We start from the raw sequence: 12,588 nt of genomic DNA on the forward strand, positions 1-12,588 counted from the left end.
ATCCCCTGTGGGACTGAGCCTCAGTTATCCACAGTTGCTCATTACCACATACTCTATTAATTTCTTTGTCTACCCTGTCCGATTTCCTTATTCTTCCAGCAACACTTTGTGGGATCACTTCCCAAATAAGCCATTTACACCCAAATCCTTGTCTCAAGGTCTGATTCTAGGGAAATTTAGAGCAGGAACTTAAAGGTTCTTTGAGAAAACTCTCAGAGAACTGCTAGTCTATAAGCTCATTGTTCATCAGCCATCCATTCATTCACTTGGGCACCCTCATTATGTGCAGGGTCTTGGTAAAGGTCCAGGGATCACAAAGATAAATGAGAGAAAGTCTTTATCCTGAAGGTGCACAGAACCTGCTAAGGCAGTTGGACAGGTAAGTCACTAATTACAGTACGATGCGATAAGGGCTCCAATAGGCAGGGTGATATGACCCGACCCAATTGTGCTTCAGGGCAAAACCTGAACCGTGTAAATGTTTCTCCCTAGAGGGTTCAGTAAACCTATTTTCCAAAAACACACAGTTTTTCAATAGAGCTAATGATGTTTGAGCAGTCTTGAAGTCTGGGTGTAAGTATTGCAGATAGATGAAGGGGTTGGGGGAAGCCCAGCATTCTAGGCAAAAGGAACAGGCACAAGAGTTACACAGATATGAGAACACTTTGCTTGTAGAAGACTATTGTGGGGACAGAGTCCCAGAAAGCAATTTCCAGGCTCTCGGCCTCACATAGAAAGGTGCTGACTCAAGTAGTAAATGGCCATCAGCTGTGGCTAGTTGGCCGTCAGCTGTAACCAGTGAGCCATTGGCCACTAATATAACTGCTGTGGCTACGCTAGCAGCAAATGGGGGCTAGCAAGAAGATGGTGGCTGGCAAACGCGGACTGCAGTTAGCACAGCGGAGTGCGGGTTGCAGATTGCAGTTAGGAAGGCAGGTTGCGGACAGTGTGGCTCTTGCTTCCTGTGTCTTCAACCCAGGCGCCAGCAAGAGTATAGTGGTATGACTCCCCTATCTATGGCTCCATGGGTGTTCCTTTTTGGCCTCACCATATCCTGTGTTATTATGTGCGGAGCGGGACCAGAGACCCCACATGACTCCCTACACAACAACTATGCTGGACAGAACCAGCAAGGGGAGAAATAAAGCTTGAGTTTGGAGAAGGAGGCAGCGATCTACAAAGGGCCTTGCAAGTCATGCTCGGGGTAAGGGTTCAAAAGAGAAGCAACTAATTTTCACTTTACAAGCCTCATAGCTCAAAAGTCGCGATTGTTATTCAGTAATCTATTATTCATCCACTAATATTAAAAACTTGAAAATGTTAGAAGTTGAATCCTGTTTCCCTGTACAGTGGCAGTATTTGCAATAAGCGTGTGAACTGCTCACAAACTCAGCAAAATTAGGCCAATGAACTCACAATCTAGAATAAAATCTTTATTTTAGTCTTCAGTGAAATTAATTGTTAAAATGGCTACATTTGTCAGGCAGACTGAAAACAAATATTAAACTGACTTGTAATATCTATCAATAGTTGCTTTTTAATGGCATTTCAAAGTATTTCTAGTTAAATGAATAGTGATGACCTATGTCAAAAACAAAATCTTCCCATCTTTAGTCAATGCTGATATTAGAGACTCCTTCACAATGTCTTCACTCACCCAAATATTCGGTTCCATAGTAAGAATACATCAGGGGAAATGGTTTCCTCTTTTTCATGGCATACTGCTTCCCAGAATCCAGAATCGCCTGGCAAATTGATTTGATCTGTGCTGGGGTCAGCACCTGAGGAAGGAAGTCAAGAGACAGAAGTCAAATCAGGATCTTTTTTCCTCAGAAAATGGGTTTTCTTGCTTAAAACGTCCATCAGCATATCCCCCAAATCCTTTTCTTAGGTGTAAGTAAGCTCAACCAACCATACCTAGCTTTTAACCTCTGATTCTCTCCTTGTTGTCGTTTATCAGCCCCTTTCAGAAAATTTGCTGCTTTGACGGGAAATACACACCTCTACCGCTATAGGCTTTTATAAAACGCAAAGACCATCTTACAGTTGTTATATCATTAATCCTTGTCACAGGAACAAGAGATTGCTCAGAAAAGAAGAAAAGACGGGTCCAAACCCAAGATGTTTAACAAAGGTGTTATTCCTGGTGTATGGTGCAGATCTGGCCCAGACAATGGGCCTTCAGTTTGTGTCACTAAACGAGAGAGCCACAATTCTATGACAAGCTGCTGCTACATGACAGATTCACTTTTCCTGAATGAAACCAAAGTCCAAAATATACCAAGGCAAAATTACTTTTAATTTCAAAATGACTCTGAATAGAGAAAGGCTAAACTACAACAATTTGCTGTTGTCAATACTTTATTCAGTCCACCAACAGTCATTTTCAGGACTATAGAGATAAAAATGTTCTTAAGCCTACAAAGCATCATTGAGTTTATTACAATTCTGCTCAGGTTTCAGATTCTTTCTTCCTCCCACTCTACCTCTGGACAGATTAGATGCTCCCTTTGGCACACTCTTGTATGAGGTGACACAATTAAGTTTGTGAACTCATCCTAGAAAAAGTGCTACATACCTCATTGCTGAATATCACTACAGTCACCTGTGAAGTACTCCCCTCAGGAAGCTATGCACCGATGCCAGTGCCTAGTCCACCCTTCAAAGCAATTTTGGAACTCTTTTTCTGGAATGGCCATCAGAGCTGTGATCGTATTACCCTTGACGTCCTGAATGTCATCAAAATGTCTTCCTTTCAATGTTTCCTTTATCTTGGGGTAAAGAAAGAAGTCATTGGGGGCCAGATCAGGTGAGTAAGGAGGGTGCTCCAATACAGTTATTTGTTACCTGGCTAAAAACTCCCTCACAAGACAGTGCGGTGTGAGCTGGTGCACTGCCGTCATGCAAGAGCCATGAATTGTTGGCAAAAAGTTCAAGTCATCTAAGTTTTTCACGCAGCCTTTTCAGCACTTCCAAATAGTAAATTTGGTTAACTGTCCAGTTGGTACAAATTCATAATGAATAATCCCTCTGATATCAAAAAAGGTTAGCAACATCATTGCAACAAGTTCGTAAACCTAATTGGAGACCTCAGATCACCATGACTCCTCGGTGTAGCACTTACCAACCTAGTGTGTTACATCTCTCTCTACTAGACGATCAGTTATTTGAGGGCAAAGACTATGGCATCTCATCATTTTGGTATCCTTGGTTCCTAACACAGAACCTGAGAGGTCCTTTGGTAGCAGATAAGTGAGTAAATAAGTGCCAGGTTTACCGGAATGAAAAACAGAGCCCTCCCTCCCCTCTTTCCTTCATTCCCTCTCTAACTTCACTCCCTCCATCCTTCTTTCCCTTCCTCCCACAATTGTCTCTTAAGCCCCTACTATCTGCCAGGGAAGCCTGTTCTAGATGCTGGAGATACGACAGTGAAGAAGATAGACAAGACCTCTGTTCCCATGAAGTCAATTTTCCAGAAAGGCTGACCTGTACAAGAAAAGTACTCATCAGAGTAAACACACACACACACACATACACACACGCCACCTATAGTTCAGCCTTGGCCTGACTGAATGAATCTGGGATCAAGGGAAAAAGTCCACTGGATTTTGGCCTCTCTCCTAACACATGAAATTTTCCTATCTGATATCTGCCATTAGATTCACCAATTCCTTTTGAAATAAAGTACTGATGACTTCTTAACTCATAACTTGCTCCTTTGATTTACCCAACATTAGAAGGGTAAAATATAATCCAAGTTTTGGCCTCCTCAAATCTAGCATCTAATTTGGAAAAATAATTACATAAAGAGGAAGCTGTTCTATTAATTAATTCTGCCAATTAACATTTACTGAGCCCTGTACTAGGTACCGTAGAGGGGAATTCCAAAGAGCACGGGACACATTTTTTTTCCCTACAGGGAACTTTCTATCCAACACTGGAGGTGAGACAAGACAAAAGTCTACAATACAGCAATTAAAGTTCGTGAGCCTCGGGGAAAGAAACAGTAAGGCAGAGTACGGCATGCAGACAATGAAGCACTGCTCAGCTTCACTAAGACGTTACTACGCCCTCGGTTTCCATCTGGTTGTTCAGAAACAACTGACTTAAATTTTCCTTTTATTAGCTACCCATTTTGTCTCTCGGGTTTACTCCTTGTTTCTGCCTAAAATTCGGCAACACCCTACCTTCCCATGCATTCCCACCATCATTTCAGGGGTCTTTCCTTAGCTGAATAGCAAATTTCTCCTAAATGATTTCTACTCTGCATCTATTCAAATTGCTACCAAAACTTTTATTTGATTTGCTGTTAAAAACATCTTCCTCTGTGTGTCTTCATCAGTACCGACTGATCTTACATTTAGTCTTCCTCTACTTAATATGCGGCATCATCAGCCTCGCATTAATCCCTCTGTCCTGGGTCACTCGCAGAAAGCTGCTAAGACCCTTGAAGGGCATGAACGTAACAGGACTCTAACCTGGTCCCACTCCCTATTGTCCCGGGAATATATCTGGCTCTTTGAACTTGGGTCCTGTCTGCCGATACTGGTACTGAATCCATGTGAAAGAGGCAGTTTTTATGACAGGAAAAGGTCACTGCATTTTCGGGGTATATACACTCATTTGAATTACTAAAAACCTCCCTATTTGACTCCTGTGCCAATAATTGAAAATCAGCTTATTCTTTCCTCAGCTGAACATTTATTCATATGCCCCGACCCGTGTGTATGTGTGTATAGGGGTGTGTGTGTGTGTGTGCGTGCATGTGTGTGTACTCTCCTGCTTAGTTTTAACCCAGATTTTAAAAAAAATCAACGTAGGTTATATGTGGTGCATTCTCCCGTTCTTTCCATACTTAATCCACAGCTCAGACTAGAGAATGAGTTTATAAAATATTTCAAAACCTCCCCAGTCACGCACCATGTCTGGGTGGTTTCCACTTATCTCTCAGAAACACTGTGAAAAACAAAGAGAAACCGTGCTTGTTTGGCTGGATAAAGACCAGTCATGCATGCAGTTCTTTATCTCTGGGAACAGACAAAACCTACCCTTGGGTTTACTGATCAGTAAATAAAAAGTGAAAACAGTGTTCATTAAAAGTGTGTGGAGGGGAACATTGAGGAAAAGGGCGCTCTTTTTTCCCCTCTAAACAAACAGTACAGAAAGAAGAAAGGAGAGGAGTTGTAAGGGGAGGGGCCTGTTCTTGTTCCCTCATTTGCCTGCTTTCTCAGACACCCCTCCATTCCCCGCTCCCAGCACACAGGAACAAGCGCATGAACATGTATACTACCTCCAAGAAAATGACCTCCAAGCTTCTGAAACACTCTGAGGCCCTGGAAATGAGAAAATGGTATTGCCAGTGGGAAAAAAAGTAACTGGGGATGGCAGGGAGGGGCACCCGGCCCATTAGGCCTTTATCAAAACAACCGCAAATTCCCTCTCCTGTATTTGGAGCACATAAGACCTATGCACATGTTGGTATCTTGGTGGATTTAGTTCTCTTTTTTTTTTAATTAAAGTTTATTGGGGTGACAATTGTTACGCCATCTATAAATCCCATTGTGTGTTCACCACCCAGAGTCAGTTCTCCTTCCATCACCATATATTTGATCCCCCTTACCCTCATCTCCCACCCTCCTCCCCCCTTACCCTCTGGTAACCACTAAACTATATTGTCTGTGTCTATGAGTTTTTGTTTCTCATTTGTTTGTCTTGTTCTTTTGTTGTTTTTGGTTTATATACCACATGTCAGCGAAATCATATGGTTCTCTGCTTTTTCTGTCTGACTTATTTTGCTTAGCATTGTATTCGTAAGATCTCAAGATCCATCCATGTTGTCACAAATGGTCCTATTTCATCTTTTCTTACTGCCGAATAGTATTCCATTGTGTATATATACCACAACTTCTTTGTCCATTCATCTATCGAAGGACATTTTAGTTGTTTCCATGTCTTGGGCACCGTAAACAAAGCTGCAATGGACATTGGAGCACACATGTCTTTATGTATAAATGTTTTCAGATTTTTTGGGTAGATACCCAGGAGAGGGATTGCTGGGTCAAATGGTAATTCTATTCGTAATTTTTTGAGGAATATCCACACTGCCTTCCATAACGGCTGCACCAGTCTACATTCCCACCAACAGTGTCTGAGGGTTCCTTTTTCTCCACAGCCTCTCCAACACTTGTTACTATTTGTCTTGTTGATGATAGCCATTCTGACTGGGGTGAGGTGATATCTCATTGGGGTTTTTATTTGCATTTCTCTTTTATGAGAGGTCATATCAAGTCAAAAATGTAAACACAAAATCTCTGAGACCAAGAAGGGCAGGTTCTCATGGTAACCCAAGCCCGGGTTCAATATTTGAAATTAATGTACTGGAAGTTTCAATGAGGGTCAGAGTGAAGAACCCAAGGCTCAATTTTAGTCTAACAGACTCTGCAGAGATGAAACACGTGGACACCACTGACATCGATATGCTTGGCTTGGTTTCAGGGAGATAGAATTCTCCATTTGTTAAGGATTTGATTTTTATTCTTCCCTTAAATAAGTACTTTTTTTCTTTTAAAAAAAGTTAGGGAAACTTTTTGTACAAAGTCAATATTCATAATTGATTAGATTTTTACTTTTGACGTGTCTCTGGGGTTGTGCTTCGGCTGGAACCCACTAGGTTACAGGGAAGAGTCAGGCCTTCAGAAAATTTCCGAACGGATCGAGAGTTACTTTAGGTGTGGAGATGACAAAAAGTCAGGGGATTTGCTTTGAGGCAGAAGCTTAAAGAGACAAGGTAGGGCCAAGGGAAAGCTTTCAAGCAGGAAACAGATCTTGATGAATCTAACAATTTATATTATATGCAAATCCTATGCTGGGCACTTTTGAGGGAAGATATGATCTTAATAATTAGACTAAGTTAACATCTGAACCATTTAAATAATGAAACGTTCAACATTTATTTAAATTCTAAAAGTCACGACATACAGGTATAAGGTGGAGGGAGTAAATATTGGGGGCTTCACAGAGGGAGAGGGTATGAGCTATGCTTTGAAGTACAAGTAGGAAGTAGATAAACGAAAGTAGGCGGTAGAGAGGGCATTTTAAGCTATAGGGTGACGGGGGAAACCCTGTTTATCGGGCAGTGCTTCTCAAATTGCAATGTGCACACAAATCACGTGGTTAAAATGCAGATTCTGATTCAGTAGGTCCTGACTGGGGCCAGGATTCTACAGTTCTAACAAGCTCCCAGGTACGTAATGCTGTTGCTGCTGGTCCATGGAAAACACTGGTAGTAGAAAGGGATTATGGGAACAGAGAGGCTGGTTCCCACAGCAGAGAATTTCTCTTGGGAAGGGTGAGAAATTAGACTGTAAGAACTATAGGACGTTCCCAAAGACACTCAAGAAAGCAAGAGGGAGCACCGGGCAAGAACACTGCACACCATAATTTCAATGATCAGCTTACCCAGGAAAAAGCAGCGGCAGCAATGGGAAATTCTCTTCCAATATGCTACGTGTAGGAAAAACGAGTCCAAATTTGCAAACCCCAGTGGGGCGCTCTCTTAGCCAATGTGGGCAGGTTTGTTGTTTTCTTCATTAGTCTCCAAATGGGGCACGTGTGCTGGTGCAGAGTGAGCAAGTCCCTTCCATCTGGCTTTCCTGATGCTCCCTGACCATGATTATGCTGGGCAATGAAGAATGGGAGTCGGGCTGCTCCAGTAATGATTATCTTCCAGTCATTAAAGGGATTCAGCAGGGAATTGCAGTTGTAAACATTTGGTTACAGATACCATTTCAGAGCTGTTTCTTTTCCTTTCTCATGTCAAGAAACACAAGCCAAGAAAACACTGGAAACCAGCAAAGTAAAACAGGTTTTACCCCATTCCTGCAGGCCGACTGCTGGCTTTAAAGATTTATTACAAGTACCTGGTAACCCAGTGTGCACCAGGTGTCACTAGGTGATTTCATTCTGTTTCCTGCAAGACACTGTCTCAGAGCCTGAGCTTCCTCATCCTAAGATGATGGTGAGACTCTTATGAAAAAGCAGTTCCCAGTATTTGGCTGCACACTGCAATCACGTGGGGAGCTTTTACAAATCCTGATGTCCTGACCACACCCCAAAACAATTCCATTAAGACTCTGGGTGTGGGACCCAGGCATCAGGATTTTTTAAAGCTCCCCAGGAGATTCCAAAGTGCGGTTAAGTTTGAGAATCACGGCTATGAAATACTGAATGAATGCAAAAATAGTTTTTCAAAATAAAGAAGAATGTAATGGTGATGAGACTATAATGATGAAGACAGCTAAAGAAAAGACGAGCAAAAGACCTCCCTCCCAAGCAAAAGACACTCGCAGGTATAGAGAAACATCTTTGGTCTGAGTCATGGAAGAATGGAAGGGAGAAACCCTATGAGCACATGAATAGACATGCTGGGTCAGGCCAGAGGTCCACTGAACCTCATCCAGTGTTTCTCACACAGACACCAATGCACATTTGTGGGAGAGTTAACAGAACACTGGACTAGGATTCAGGAGATCTGGGCTTGAGATCCAACTTGGCCACAGTAACTATGGCTAAGCCATCAAAGCTCAGTTTCCTCATCTGTAATATAAAAGGACTGGACTAGACTTTGCGCACTAAGTCTGTGCGTCTTTGATTTTAGTGTACATACAAATCATCTAGCGAGCTACCGTGTTTCCCCAAAAATAAGACCTAGCCGGACCATCAGATCTAATGCATATTTTGGAGCAAAAATTGTTATAAGACCCGGTCTTATTTTACTATAAGACCGGGTCTTATATTATATAATAATATAAAATATATCATATAATACTGGCTCTTATATTAATTTTTGCTCCAAAAGATGCACAAGAGCTGATGATCCAGCTAGGTCTTATTTTGGGGGAAACACGGTAGCTAAAACATAGCTTTCCAGGCCTCACCCTCAGAGATTCTGACTCAGTACCGTTTTTCCCCGAAAATAAGCCCTAGCGTGATTTTTCAGGATGACATCCCCTGAACGTAAGCCCTAATGCATTTTTTGGAGCCAAAATTAATGTAAGACCAGTCTTACTTTCGAGGAAACACGGTAGCTGTGGAATGGGGCGACATGTGCTGGGCTGGGAAGCACACACTGAGCAGCACTAGCTGACCTCTAAGGTTCTTCTAGGCTCCAAACTCTCTTAAGTTCTCTAAGGCATTGGAGGAAATCTGGCTCTTGAACCAAAGAAGGAACAGCACGGTGATCAAAAACATGGGCTTTGGGGTCAGATAGACCCGAGTCCCAAACTTAGCTACATCACTTTCTGACAGTGCGGATTTAGGCAAGTTACCTAATACTTTCTAAGCCTCAGTTTACTCATGTGTAAAAAGCAGCAACAATGAGACCTAGCTACCTCACTGGATTACTAGACGGATTCCATATAAAGCACTTAGTACTGGTCCTGGCATACGGCACACACACGATGCATGGAAGCTGTAGTTAAAACAGACATCCAAAGTCCAGTAGTGATTCAGCTCCCAAGATTCAGCACCATAGGTCCTGGAAGTCTGCGCTCAGGGTATCACCCATAAAATAACCCTGGGAGGTGGGTTGCTCACCTCCCATCCCTACCTTCCACTCAAGGACCAGCTTGTGTCAGCTTGCATTCCTAAGTTGTTGTCACTTGTAATTCATAAACTAGTCAAGTATGGCCCTTCATGTCTGTGTATTTACTTTTCTTTTCTCATCACCACACTTTGAGCCTTTCACTATCCCAGTTTCCCCAAACCACTTTTTTTTTTTTTTGCTATTTCAAAATATTTGTCAAGTTTATCTGGTTTCTAGACAAGTCTGTCACCAACTACGTATATTTAGCCCAAACATGTAACCTCTCTTGATCTCAGTTTCCTCATCTGAAAAAGCCAGGATTAAAGCTGCAGCAGTCTTTAATGTGCCTTTCAGCAATACTGTTTTGTTATTTGTGATTCAATGACGTATGACAACTATTTACAAATCTACATATACTTATTTGGCTCTAATTCTGGGATGTGGCTGTGATGGTATGTTTCAGTGGTTGCCTTCCGTACAGGCTAGGGAAAAAGTCCTCTCTGCAATGAGATGATAGCACGTGTTTAACTCGTCCTCTATTCTAGGCGTTTTGGTCAAGCAAGATGCATCTTATCTTATGTACTTTCTTCCTAGTAGAAAGCTTAAAGAACTAGAAAATGTTTTAGCCTCTTAGTATTGGTTACTTGACTATCTGGAGTCTTTGGGCTCCTGATGCCCCCAAAGTAAATGACTATTATTAAGGCTGGATGCAGAATTGAACATTTCACATCCGACCCTCCTCCAATGCACTGTTGAATGAATATGTCATTGCAGTATCCTTAAACTGTGGTTCAACAGACATTTTTCAAGTTCTTGCTGGGTGCATGGCACTGTGCTAGAGTACAGAAATTCTAGAGATTATTAGTTATGCATAATCAGGTAGACAGTAACTGCCTTTCTTATTTGGAAAGACCAATTCCAATTATATATCTGTGGTTTACAATATTAATTAGCTACTCAACAAGCATTCTCTCCTTATTCCTTGCTAACTAGATCTCAGTTTTATCAGGGTGACAATTGCGTTTAGCTCTATGTGATAAACAGTGAATACCCTCAGCCAGTCTTGTCAATCCGATTGTCACTTGCCAGATACTCAGTTCTCAGCCTTCTTTGAAGCTCAGGTTGGCTAGGTGGCCTCATTTTGATCAACGGGGAAATCTGCTGTAGCAGGAGCTTCTTAGACAGGTTTTCACTTCATGATAAATAAAAATAAAATGGACGAACTTGGCTGTTATCTGCCCTTCCTCTTTTTGGTGTCTTGAATGCTTATGTGAGGCCTGGAGCTATAGCAGCCATTTTGCATCCTGAGGCAATAAGCATGTGGATGAAAGACCAACATTCAAAGGATGATGAAGGAGAAAGGAAGATCCTGGGGTTTGTGGACATCGCTGAGCATCTGTACCACAACCAGGACCACCTATCACCAGACTCTTGTTATTAGAGAAAAATCATTCCCTTTCTTACAGTCACTGTTGATTGGATCACTTAGAGTCAAACTCACATCAACTGGGCAGCCATAAAGTATCAACTCAACAGCACTGCTAGCATTCATTTCCCTGTAAAGCGATTTTTGTCCACATGTACCTCTGTTTCCACAGAAACCTCTAGCTCCAGAGGTCTTCGAAGTGAGGCTGATTGACTGAGTAGACAAATTCAAATGCACATTCCACTTCTGGCTGCATTCACAAAGTTGTGATTGATTTTTCTTGGTAAGTGCTATATCCTAGAGCCCAGAGACAAAGCCTGAGAAATATACTATCACTTTGCTGCCATTGCCCTGGGTGGCCTCCCTACTCCTTCCAGGTCAGGGACAATGGACACTCTGCGATCTGCCACCATGACAGTGGCTCCTCAAATTCTCAAAGTCGATTTTTTAAGACACAGAGGAAGAAGCCCACGGGCACCTCAGCAACAAGTGCTGGAAGGAATTATCTTCTTTTCCAGGAACCGCTGTCACCCCAATGAAGTGACTGTATTACATACTACCTACCTTGTCATTTTAGAGAGCTATTCATGAAAATGATCCTAGAAGAACATCTGAACAATTTGTGACATTTTAAGGTTCAGTAACTGTAACATCTAGATACTTTGGACAGAACAAGTTCCAAGGGGCTTCTGTTGTTGTTTTCGCCACGCTCTTTGACATGGGCCTGTGGGATTGATGGGTGCCCTGCAGGTCCTAAACAGGGGAGGCAACAGAGATTCTTCAAAACTGCTTTATCTTTTTTTTCTCAGTACCTTACAACACATTTAAATAAATGTGTTTCTTGGGGCTAAGGGAAGCAGTGTGATACAGTAGAGGTTTGGTCATGAATGGTATGTTCTCTGTGGGCAAAAGAAAACCTAAAGCTATTGCGGCGGGGGTGGGGTGGGGTGGATTGGGTGGCCATGGCTAGGAAATTTGGAAATTCTGGCTTTGTCATTACATGGCCCTGAGCAAATGATAACTTTTCTGGCTTCACTGTCTTCATCTGTAAAATGAGGTGGCCAACCACATAATTTCCCAGGACCTCCCTGATTCATGATTTACATGATTTATAAATATGTATCTAACTTTCCTCCCTCCCCTTGTGTTCACTTAGGTATTGTAGGGAATCCTCTGTCTGATAATGTCCAGTGCAGTTTTGATATGTTGACATTGTGTTTTCAGGTACTTTACAGGGAACAATGATTGTTTTCTGGTTTCTTCTCAGAAAGTTTTAGCCAGGGATCTTTAGGAGAACTAGATAGAATCACTTTCTATATAAACAACACATCAAAAAAGGCGATTTGGGGTGACCTGGCCATGAAAGCATGCTAAAGGGGAGCTGCCCTCCTACCCCCAATTAGGGATCAGGCAACCATGATGAACAAGTATCACTGGCTGGTTTCATTTTTAATTTTCCATCTCGGGGAAGCAGAAGGAATGGAGAATCTCAGGAGGAGCCGGCACTGCGTCTGAAGTGGAGAGAAGAGTGAAGTAAATCAACACCTTTACTCTCTTAAGGACAAGAAGCTCTGCAAAG

The 12,588-nt window shown here is 42.2% G+C and overlaps 1 protein-coding gene across 1 annotated transcript in view; it reads right to left on the bottom strand.

Annotated features, from left to right (window-relative positions):
* LANCL3 (LanC like family member 3) overlaps positions 1-12,588 on the bottom strand; it is a 92,886-nt gene that overhangs the window by 12,532 nt on the left and 67,766 nt on the right. Inside the window, exon 2 of the mRNA XM_033113172.1 lies at positions 1,658-1,781. Within this exon, the coding sequence (XP_032969063.1) occupies positions 1,658-1,781 (124 nt within the window). The remainder of the gene's footprint in view (positions 1-1,657; positions 1,782-12,588) is intronic.

This window comes from Rhinolophus ferrumequinum, chromosome X (assembly GCF_004115265.2).
Source record: "Rhinolophus ferrumequinum isolate MPI-CBG mRhiFer1 chromosome X, mRhiFer1_v1.p, whole genome shotgun sequence".
NCBI lineage: Eukaryota > Metazoa > Chordata > Mammalia > Chiroptera > Rhinolophidae > Rhinolophus > Rhinolophus ferrumequinum.